Source organism: Neoarius graeffei, chromosome 5, assembly GCF_027579695.1.
Source record: "Neoarius graeffei isolate fNeoGra1 chromosome 5, fNeoGra1.pri, whole genome shotgun sequence".
NCBI classification, from domain to species: domain Eukaryota; kingdom Metazoa; phylum Chordata; class Actinopteri; order Siluriformes; family Ariidae; genus Neoarius; species Neoarius graeffei.
This window is the reverse complement of record NC_083573.1, coordinates 9545521-9557832: the sequence shown is the minus strand read 5'-3', so window position 1 is coordinate 9557832 and position 12312 is coordinate 9545521. Positions and strand designations below refer to the sequence as shown.

At 43.9% G+C, this 12312-nt stretch overlaps 1 protein-coding gene across 1 annotated transcript in view; it reads left to right on the top strand.

The window, feature by feature from the left end:
• The window catches only part of ddc (dopa decarboxylase), an 84409-nt gene that overhangs the window by 46344 nt on the left and 25753 nt on the right, over positions 1–12312 (top strand). The window contains exons 7-8 of the mRNA XM_060920391.1: positions 1–64; positions 185–279. The exon at positions 1–64 is cut by the window's left edge and continues 3 nt beyond it. Coding sequence (XP_060776374.1) covers positions 1–64; positions 185–279 — 159 coding nt within the window. The remainder of the gene's footprint in view (positions 65–184; positions 280–12312) is intronic.

The window sequence follows — 12312 nt, the reverse complement described above, 5'->3', positions numbered from 1 at the left end:
TGTGCCACACTGGGAACAACTCCATCGTGTGCATTTGACTGCATCACTGAGCTTGGACCCATATGTGAGTGAAAATGCTCTTCTCTTTGTCCTTTTGTTTGATTTTTATACTATACATACTACAGTAATGTTGCAGTCACAGTGATTAGGGACATCTTTTTCTTGCTCTTTTTTGTTGCCACAGGTCACGCAGAGGAGATATGGATGCACATTGATGCTGCCTATGCAGGAAGTGCATTCATCTGTCCTGAGTTCCGACCTCTCTTGGATGGTGTGGAGGTGAGTTATAGAGACAAGTTTTGCTTTTTTACAATATTTATAGAAGGAGTTTGAAGTGTCAGCTCATTGTAACTTTGTCAGTAGGTTTTCCTCCATTAGACATTCTTCAGGATTTTGCACTATCCATTGTCTTGGGTTTGTGGGTGTTGTGTTGTTGTGTTTTGTTTTAAATTCAAGAAAGTGAAAAGAGGCTGATGAGAGAATGTGTTTGTAGCAACCTTAACAAACGTGATAACTGACAAATGATGGTGGCAAAATTTTGGCTCCATAGTGTTGCTACCTGGGTAACTCATCTCCTAGATGTTCAACATTAAACCGTTAAAGGGTACAACCCCAAACCAGAAAGTTGGGACAGTATGGAAAATGCAAATAAGGAATACAGTGATTTTCTAAATTTATTTTGACTTGTATTTCAGACAGGATGAACCCAAGATAGTGGGTTTTTTTGTTTGGTTTTTTTTGTTCAACTTCACTTCATTTGTTAATATACATCCATTCCTACATTTCAGGCCTACAACACATTCCAAAAAAAGTTGGGATGAGGGAAATTTAAGGCTAGTAATGAGGTTAAAATAATTAATGATGTAACTTGAAACCGGTATGACAACAGGTGATTGTAATCATGATTTGGTACAAAATTGGTAACTAGGAAAGGCCGAGTATTTGATGAGCAAAGATGGGCTGAGGATCTCCAGTTGGTCAACAAATGCATGAGAAAATTATCAAAATGTTTAAAAACAATGTTCCTCAAAGAAAGATACAAAGGGATTTGGATATTTTGACCTTTATGATGCATAATATTAAAGATTCAAGGAATCTGGAGGAATTTCAGTATATAAAAAGGTATATACCCTGAGGCACAAGCCTAAGCTTAAAACCCATGATCTCTGACCCCTCAAACGGCACTAAATCAAGAACCATCATTCATCTATAGTTGATATGAGCTCAGGATTACTTTAGCAAACCTTTGGCAAGCACTACAATATGGGGTTACATCCACAAAGAATCTAGAGGAATTTTGATGCATAAAAGGGCAAGGGCACAAACCTGAGCTGAACAAAAAAGTTGGGACAGTGCAATTTAAAGCTAATAGTGATGTGATTTGAAACAGATAGTGTCAACAGTTGATTTTAATCTTGATTTGGGACAAAGTCAGGATCCAGGAAAGGCCTGGTCTTCGAGGAACAAGGATGGGCTCTTCGAGGAGCTCTTTTGTTCACAAATGTGAAAATTTATTGAAATGTTTAAAAACATTCCTCAAAGCATGCTGGGAATGGATTTGGAGATTTCACACTCTTTGATGCATCTCATTAAACAATTCGAGGAAACTAGAGAAATTTCAGTGGGTAAAGGGCAAGGGCGCAAGCCTCAGGTGAACACCCATGATCTCAGATCCTTCAGACAGCACTGCATGAAAGTCAGTCATTGATCTACAGCTGATATAACCACATGGACTCAGGATTACTTTGGCAACCCTTTGTCAAACACTACAATACAGAGTTACATCCACAAATGCTAGCTAAAACTTTACTGTGCAAAACGGAAGCCTTACGTTAACTGTGTCCAGAAGCACTGTCAACATCTCTGGACTCGAAGGCATCTGGGATGGACCATCACACAGTGGAAACATGTATTGTGGTCGGACAAAGCAGTATTCCAGGTCTTTTCTGTAAGAAATGGATGCCGTGTGCTCCGAACCAAAGACGAAAAGGACCATCCAGACTGTTACCAGCAACAAGTCCAAAAGCCAGGATCAGTTATGGTATAGGGTTGTCAGTGCCCTTGGGAAAGGTAACTTGCACATCTGAGATGGCAGCATGAATGCAGAAAAGTACATTGAGATTTTGGAGCAACATATGCTGCCTTCAAGACGACATCTTTTCCAGGGATGTTTTAAGAAGATGATGCAAAACCACATTCTGCACACATTACAAAGGCATGGCTGTGGAAGAAGAGGGTGTCCCCCCTCTGTCCCCAACAGAGAATGTGTGGTGAATTTTGGAATGAAAAACAACAACCCCATACTGTTGCACACCTTAATACCTGTTTGCAGGAAGAATGGGACAAAATAGCACCTGAAATGCTTCATCACTTGGTATCTGCAGTCCCTTAAAGGAACAGTCCACCGTACTTCCAAAATGAAATATGCTCTTATCTGAATTGAGACGAGCTGCTCCGTACCTATCCGAGCTTTGTGCGACCTCCCAGTCAGTCAGACGCAGTCAGACGCGCTGTCACTCCTGTTAGCAATGTAGCTAGGCTCAGTATGGCCAATGGTATTTTTGGGGGCTGTAGTTTTTTATTAAACCTTTATTTTACCAGGAAAGAAGACCCATTGAGATTAATAATCTCTTTTACAAGGGCGTCCTGGCCAAGAGGCAGCACAGGTTACAAAATTAAAATTACAATTTACAAAAGTCTAAAGAAAAAAGAAAAAAATCATTTAAAACAGTTACAAATCAGGGACGCCGTCTCAAGTGCTCTCAGTCTGGAGTTAAAATCGCTCAATGGAATAAGTTCTTTTATTTTTAAGTCCTTTTGCAGCTTGTTCCAGGTGGTAGGGGCAGAGAAAACAAAAGCTCTTTTTCCCTGCTCTGTGCAAACGGATGGGACAGAGAGCAGCAAATGATCATTAGAGCGCAGGCCATAAGAGTCAAGGTTCCTCAATGTGATTAGGTTACTGATGTAGGGTGGCAGTAGTCCAGGTATTGCCTTGTATATAAAGGTATACCAGTGAGTCAGCCTCCTGGTAGACAATGATGGCCATCCGACTCGGGAATATAGTTCGCAGTGATGGGTCAAGGCCCTACAATTAGTGATGAACCTCAGGGCAGCATGATACACAGAGTCAATCTTACTCAGGCATTGAGCTGAAGCATTCATGTACAACAAGTCTCCATAGTCTAAAATAGATAAACAAGTTGCAGCGGCAAGGCGCTTCTTAACATCAAAAGAAAAACAAAATTTATTTCTAAATAAAAAACCCAGCTTCAGTTTAAGTTTCTTAACAAGATTTTCAATGTGGGCTTTAAATGTCAGGGTGTCATCAAGCAGGATACCAAGATATTTATACGAGTGGACCACCTCTATTTCATTTCCCTCAAGAGTGAATACTGTGGGGATGTTTAACAGTCCCTTCCTTGGCTTTGAAAACAACATTTGTTTAGTCTTGTCCACGTTAAGTACTAATTTTAGCTGCAGAAATGCGTGCTGGATCACATCAAAAGCCTTCTGCAAGGATTCAACAGCATTAGTAGGGGATGACCCACAGCAGTAAATGATTGTGTCATCAGCATAGAAATGCATATTTGCATCAGACACATTTTGACCCACGTCATTTATATACATAATGAATAGGAGGGGACCTAATATAGAACCCTGTGGCACCCCCTTATGGACACCCACAAATTCTGAACACAAGTCATCATATTTGATACATTGGGTTCTATCACTTAAATAATTTGTGAACCAGGAAACTACATGATCTGAAAGACCAAAACTGGAGAGCCTTTTCTTTAGAACTGTGTGGTCCACAGTGTCGAACGCCTTTGACAGGTCAATGAAAAGCGCATTGATATCTGAGCTCTGTATCAATGCGCTGCCGAAGCGTGCAGAAGGTGTTAGTACGCCTGTCATTATAGTGCAGACTTTCCATAGCATAGAAAATCGCTACGTTTCAATTTGTGTAACTGAACTTGTTTCATATCACTGGTCATACAAACCTATGTAAACAGGAAAAACGTGGAAGAGTTTGGTCGCATCTAACTACAGCCCCAAAAAATACCATTGGCCTTACTGAGCCTAGCTACATTGCTAACAGGAGTGACAGCGCATCTGACTGCGTCTGACTGACTGGGAGGTCGCGCAAAGCTCGGATAGGTATGGAGCAGCTCGTCTCAATTCAGATAAGAGCATGTTTCATTATGGAAGTACGGTGGACTGTTCCTTTAACATCTTAAGTGGTCTGAGAAGGCAAGGAAACATTACAAAGTGGTAATGCATTATCTCATCTCATCTCATTATCTCTAGCCGCTTTATCCTGTTCTACAGGGTCGCAGGCAAGCTGTAGCCTATCCCAGCTGACTACGGGCGAAAGGCGGGGTACACCCTGGACAAGTCGCCAGGTCATCACAGGGCTGACACATAGACACAGACAACCATTCACACTCACACCTACGGTCAATTTAGAGTCACCAGTTAACCTAACCTGCATGTCTTTGGACTGTGGGGGAAACCGGAGCACCCGGAGGAAACCCACGCGGACATGGGGAGAACATGCAAACTCTGCACAGAAAGGCCCTCATCGGCCACGGGGCTCGAACCCGGACCTTCTTGCTGTGAGGCGACAGCGCTAACCACTACACCACCGTGCCGCCCGTAATGCGTTATTGTCCCAACTTTTATTTTGAAGTGTTGCAAGAATCAAATTTGAAATAAGTATTTATTTTGAAAATACACTAAAATCCAAGAGGTAAAACATCAAATAATGTGCTGTTGTATTGTTTTGAGTGCAATACAGGTCAAAGATGATTTAAAAACCATTGTTTTCAGTTTTAAGTTCAATTTCAACATTTTCTGATTTAGGGTTATAAAACATTATTTCATTCATTAATAAATAAAATTATAATTCTTGGAGAAACAGCTGTGGTTTTAGTTTGTGTTTTCTTAAATAATTTGCTAATTTAATTTTGCTAGCAAGGTTGCTTTGCTTTTGCTAGATAGTTAGCTTTTTTAAGCTAATTTCTAGCAGTTTGTTGGCTAGCTGGATTCCATTTCCCACCTCGATATCAAAGTCTCCTCCAAACACATGTGAATGATTGATTGTATACAGTTACAAATGGTTCTGCCATATTTAATTACTGAGGTAAGGCACCCCATCAGGTGAGCAAGTTTGCTTTTGCTCACCATTTTGGTCTTCCTTGCTAGTTTTCTTTTGGTACATAGTTAGCTTTCTCTTGCTAGTTTGCTTTTGCTTGCCATTTTTCTTTGAGTAAGTTGCTAACAGTTTGTTCGTTGGCTGGTTTCCAATACCCACCTCATTATCCAAATCAACTCCAAATGCATATGAATGGTGGTTTATGGTTTCAAATCTTCTTGCCATATTTACCTATTGAAGCCCATCAAGAAAAGGTCAGACCAATATTTTTTTTCAATCTGTGTAAAGAATTCAAATGTCAAAACTGATGTGTTGGCATGAGTTATGTGTGGAGAAATTATCTGGAAATTAGAGAGGCTTTGAGTTGCCCTGGCATCCAGTTGAGTATTGAGGAGATAAGGGTAAAATAATTTCCTGAGGCGCACACAGACCTTTAGATAAGCCCCTCCTTTTCCCTCCATAATAAAATCTCCCTTTTTATAAGCACCAGTTCAAACAATGCTGTTCAGGCCATGCTTGGCTCAAAAGACCCTGGTCTTAATCAAAATCTCCAATGATGGCACAATGCTGTTTCCTCTATTGGGACTGGTTGCCAGGAAGCGAATAGGATGTATTAGCTCGCATGACAACAATCATATTTTCTGTATAGCTTCTATGGTTTTATTCTTGGACCCACAGTCCAGTGTTATTACAGCAGATGGAGAGGATATTGAGCAAGAGACGCCTGGGCAAATAGATCAGAAGACAGATGGAGACCGAGCCTGTTAGATGGCAGTCGTGACAGTTGATTAAAGTTTTAAACCAATATTGAATCCATATGCTTGCATCAGGAACAATTGGTAGTATGGGGTAGCCAGGAGGAAGAGTTATGACAATGCTTGACCTGTGTGTGTATCACTTTTGATTATCACCATTTGCAATCAACAACTTCTTGGATTACAATGATAAAGTAAATTAATGTAAAATGTCTGTGTTTGAGAGTGAACCAAAACCTTTCTTCAGTATATATAAAGATCACTTACTACACTTCAAGTAATGTTGAGAAGAAAAAAAAAAACTTGTCCAATGCCTTTTGAATTTGTCATTTATAAAAACATTCTTGCTCACATTTTTCCAAGTCCTAATTAACTCGAAATAAAACTAACTCAGTTTTGTTCCAGAGAAATGATGTTGGGTTCAAATCTCCTAAGTCAGTCCTTGCTTCATGCACAACACCATAGACATATAAACATAGACGCCGCCTTCTGTGTAGAATCGTACATCATCCTCGCCGCCATATTGGACGTGGCAAAGTGGAGATTCTTCAACCGTCTCTGGTATAGCGTCTAGACAGTATCCGAGAATAAAGATGCCTCATTCACGTGCTGCGTTTAGCTGTACCAACAGGTTTACCGTCCAAACGAGATCACATGGGATTACCTTTCACAGGTGAGACTGGAAAAATACTTTTCATTGTATTTGGTCATTATAACATAATTTTACGAACAGATTTTTCTGACTTTGTGGCTAATATGAAGTCTCGCGCATAATAGCCGCTCGGTGAAACCTGTCTCCAAACAACGAAGTATTTCCTTCGTAACTACGCTGATTGTTGTTAGTTGCTTAGCTAACTTTTCACATACTATGTAGGTTTCCCAAAAATAAAGACATAAAAAAGCAGTGGGAGACAGCTGTGCGACAGGAAGGGTTTTCTTCTACTCCGTCATCCATGCTCTGCAGTGAACACTTCAGAACGGAGGATTTTGACAGAACAGGTTAGACAGTCAGGATCAGAGAGGGAGCTGTTCCTTCCGTCTTCAGTTTCCCAGCTCATCTCCACCGGGTAGGTGTAAGCAGTGAGAATTAGATAATACAGTGCCACACTATGATGAACGTTTTTGAACGTATGATGAATGTTTTTAACCTTTCGGAATGTGAAGGAATCAGTGATGTATTTTGTTTTGGTATGACGTTAGAACCTGGCCGAACTCAGTTTGGCGGTCATTCAGAATATTGACGGGTATTTCGCACACTATTTATAACCATCACATTAAAAGTTATATATGTTGTTTTGATGCCTGTTTGTTTCCCAAATATATACGTGTGTGTCTTTAATGGGTGAATAAAAGGCATCGAGTTAAATATTATTGCAGAAAGGGGCTTTATGAAGTTCAGTCCATTTACTTGCATTGGTTTACGAGGAAGATTTGCCACATCCAATATGGCGGACACTCTGACGTATCCCAGCAACGGGGCCACCAGCTCAATGCGGCGTCTATGTTTATATGTCTATGCACAACACCTTTAGAAATGCTTGGAGACAGGGAAAAACCCAAGACACTGTTCAAGCTTTAAGTCAGTCTCCAAGCACTCGTAAGGTGTTGGTGCATATGGGGGAAGGACTGCCTGAGGAGATTTGAACCCAACAAATTGGGGCTTGTCTGGGATACAATCAGTGGGTGCATGTTCCTTTTTTCTTACACTTTTCCTGCTGTCTGAAACTTGAAGTAGTATTTGCAGAAAAAACTGGGTCTCTAACTGGAATGTATATTGAGGACTCTTTGTTCGGTTAAACTTTTAGTAGTGGTGTTTCGCGATGAAAATATTAAGTTCTCCTTCCTCTCGTTGTTACACTTTGACTATGTGTAGAAACAAATTAAATCACACACACACAGTAAGTTTCACCGTGCTTTACTCCATCTTGTCACTGCATAGACTGAATGTTACAAACCAGTGCATGGGGTTCTACCCGTCAGCGTGCTGACGTCATCAGTACGTGACATCCCCTCCTTTCTTGGATTAAAACTCTACCCCTTGCATAAACAATTGATTAAGATACTGAGCACCATTAAGACATAATGCCATAAACACAAATCTGAGGATGGTGGCCTATTCTGTTTCAGGGTAACCTATTTGTATCAATCTCATGAATGAATATCTCATCACAAACATTTTCAGAGTAAACCTTTTTTTTTTCTTTCTTTCTTCAACTCATATTAGGAATTAGGAATGTTCCTGCATTTTTTTGTAAGCATTTTGTATTCGTTTTCACTGACTATATACATTAAAACACTTCAAATTTCAACAGTATGTTGGTTTCACTTTCACTGAACACAAAGGAACATTGTTATCCTTTTTTTTTTTTTACCAACATTTCACTTCATGACAAAGCCTGAGAATTTCTGCGGCAATTTTATTTCTCTGTGAGGTCTCTCTGTCGGTGCAGTCAGAGGTCGGCATGGAGAAGACCCCTGAGCGAGTGTCTTTGGTGTGGACCTCACTGCATGTTCAACACGAGTCTCGGTGTCCCTCGATCTCGGTGCCCCACTCTCGTTAAGTGAGGGTGTCTGCTCAGCTGGTGTGTATACCTTAACATGTGTGGTGTTTCTGGAGTACTGAGCTCCAGTGGGTGACTCAACTACAACACTGTTACCATTCTTACTCACTACAGTGTGTGGTGTCTGGCTAAATGTTGTCGTGAATTTGTCGACCTTGTCCTGCTTCAAAAGCACCTTATCTCCCACCTGCACAGATGATGGTTTGGCCCCGCGCCGTTTGTCAGCATACATTTTGGACTTGCCCTTGCGCTCAGCATCGGTGTCTCGGGCCTCTATGTCACTCCTCGGCGTGCTGATGTCTGGCAGCTTTCCCCTGAGCTTCCAATTGAATAGGAGTTCAGCCGGGCTCCTGCCCGTGGTGGAATGTTCAATGGACCTGTAGGTGGTGACATACTTTCGTAGCTCCTTCTGCCAGTCCAGCCCCTCTGCCTGTGCGATGCGGATCCTTTTCATGATCGACACGTTTTGCCTCTCGACCTCTCCATTCGCCTGTGCCCACTTTGGTGTCGTCTTCACGTGTTGTATGCCGTTCTCTTGGCAAAAGTCCTGGAACTGTGATGACAGGAACTGTGGCCCACAGTCAGACCTGATAGAGACAGGCAGACCGTGGCGACTGAAGATGTTCTCTAAGCAGTCTATCACTTTCTCTGCCGTGGTGGAACGCATGATCTCGTACTCGTAGTAACGGCTGTAGTAGTCTACGACTACCAGGATCGAATGTCCAGTTGGTAAGGGACCTAGTAGATCTGTGGCAATGTCCTGCCAGGGTCCATCGGGGAGTGCAGTGGGTCGTAATGGCTCTGGTACGTCGGGGCGCGCCACTAGTTGGCACCCGTGACATGATTTAACATATTTCTCCGTTGCCCCATACATTCCCGGCCACCACACCTTCCCCCTCAAATGCTGTTTTGTCCCTACCATGCCCAAGTGTCCTTCATGAGCTAAGGCTAAAGCTCTGTTGCGCAGTGCCTGTGGGAGTACAATCCGTGTCCCCCTCAGCACTAACTGCCCAATAGTACACAGTTCATTCGCGATGCATGCATAAGGTGCGCACTTTTCAAAACGGCCTGTCTGAATTGCCTTTCTCACCTCGGCCAGCTCTTCGTCCTTCGTGGAGGCTCTCTCCACCTCCCTCATAGTCAGTGCAGTGGGCGTTGCCTGCACAGCCACGAAGCACACGTACTCCTCCGCTCCGTGATGGTGTGCCATCCTCTTTGTGCTGTCCCCCAGCAGACGAGACAGAGGATCTGCGATGTTGAACTTCCCAGCAATATGCACCACCTGAAAGTCGTAGGGTTGCAGGCGGAGCACCCAACGCTCAATCCAGGCGCATGGTTTTGATCTTGGACTGTAGATCACCTCCAGAGCTTTATGTTCTGTCACCAGGTCGAACCTCTTGCCATATATTTACGGATGTAGGCATTCACATGCCCACACCAGTGCCAGGGCCTCGCACTCCGTTTGTGAGTATCTCCTTTCACAGTCCGTCAGGCTCCTGCTCATGTAACATATAGGCACCATAACGCCCTGTTTCTCCTGTATCAAAACTGCCCCTATGCCCACCGGCCCTGCATCGGCTATCACTTTGGTGGGGGCATCTTTGTCGAAGTATGCTAGCGTGCCCACCTCTGCCAGCTTCTGCTTGAGTGTCTCGAATGCCACCTTTTGCTCTGGGCCAAAGACAAATGGCACATCCTTCTTTGTCAGTCTCCGCAGCAGTTCTGAGATGGCAGCAAACTGGGGTATGAAACGGCTGCTGTACCCAGCCAAACCCAGAAAACTGCGGACCTCGGATGCATTTTCCGGCTCACGTGCCTCCACCAGTGCTCTCACTCTCTCACTGGTGGGCCCTATTCCCTTCTCAGTCAGTAGAATGCCCATGAACACCAACTTGTCCATCTCAAACTGACACTTTTCACCATTCAAGGTCAAGCCGCATTTTTCCAGTCTTTCCAGCACTGCATGTAGTCGCTTGTGATGTGTGTCACGGTCAGGTGCATGGACGATGATGTCGTCTGAGATGTTGGCCACTCCTTCGATGCCAGCCAGTGCCGTCGCCACCTCATGTTGGCACTGCTCACTCGCGGATGAGACCCCGAATAGGAGTCTCTTGTAGCGGTATGTTCCGCTGTGCACGGCGAATGTCGTTATCGCCCTTGACTCTTCAGTGAGCTCTAGCTGGTGATAGCCCCACTTTAAGTCGAGCTTACTGAACACAGCAGACCCATTCATGTTGCGCAGCAGTTCCTCAACTGTTGGGATTGGGTATCTCCCCTGGATGATAGCTCTGTTTGCCATCCTCATGTCTAGGCACAACCGAATGTCAGTGTCTTTTGCCTTTGGGACTACTACGACAGGGTTCACCCATGGTGTTGGACCCTCCACCTTCTCGATGATGTCCATTCGTAGCAGCGCCTCGATTTTCCTGTCGACCGCCTCTCGCAGGTGGAATGGTATCCGTCTCAGCAGTTGTGCTACAGGCTCCACGTTGCCGTCGATGTGCAGCCTAACTTGCTTTGTTCAGTTTACCCACCCCTGTGAATAACTTGGGGTATTTTCCCCTCACCTCAGTCTTAACATCGGTGACTGCTGCTACATCTACACCCACCCTTAGCACACCTAGCTGTGTAGCTGTCTCCCTGCCAAGTAGCAGTGCCCCCTGACCTGTGATCACAGTAAACTCTGCTTGAGTTGCTCTTTTGCCTATCTTCACATTGCATGTGAACACTCCCTTTACCGGCAGTGGCTCCTTTGACGAGTAAGTATACAACTTCTTATCAGATTTGGATGACTTGCATTTAATGTGCTCTTTTTTTAGCCCTTCCCATGTATTTTCATCAACTATGTTGGTTGTAGCCCCTGAATCAATCAACATCACTAGGTCTACCCCACCCACATTAAATGTTAGACTGTCAGTGTTGCTACTATCATGCACTACAAATGCAAACTCACTTTCCTGCTTTTCTACCTTCTCGTCTACATATTTCACTGACCCCCTACTACCTTTAGACTTGCACATCTTGGTGTAGTGGTCTTTGCCATTGCATTTTCTGCAGGTTTGTCCACGCGCTGGGCATTTGTCGTCTTTCGCGAAGTGGTCGCCATGTCCACACCTGAAGCACACGTTCCCCTTTTCTTCTCCCTCGCGTTTTCGGCTCTTGCTCTTGCCTCCTCTCCCCTTGGAAATTTGGTTCACGGTCTCGGCGCCCTTGCTGTCTGTGCCACTCACCCGCATTGCCACCAACTGCTCCTCCACACGTTCACATTGTGCAGCTATCTCCAGTGCTTTTGTCAGAGTCAACGTCGAACCCTCCTCGAGCAGTTTTCTCTTCACATACTCTGACGAGCATCTACCGTACTTAGCATAGCGTCCCTTAGCTGGTTAGACATGTCATCCCAAAAGCACAGTCTTTTGCCGTCTGCCGCAAACATGTTAAAACTGCTGTACAGTCTCCCCAGTGTTCTGTGTTAGCTGATAGACAGTTTGGCACGCAAATGCATTGTTCACCTGAGGTAAGAAGTAGTCGTTTAGCGCCTTCACAGCCTTGTCATAGTCCGCTGGACCTCCTGTGTCGTCCAGTGTGGAAAAGATATCCTGTACATCCGTCCCGGCGTGATGCAGCAGTAGTGCCCTTCTCCGAATCTTGTTGTGGTCGCTGACATTTTCTGTCAATATTAATCCCTTGCCATCCGCGAACAGCTCAAATGCCGTTAGCCATCTGGTCCAACGTGGACCTAGCGTAGCCGGCTCCTTGTAGCAATCAAACTTCAGCAGTGCGTTGCTCTCCATCTTGAAGATACGAACTAACTCACTTCAGATTTAACTATACGAAGTTGACT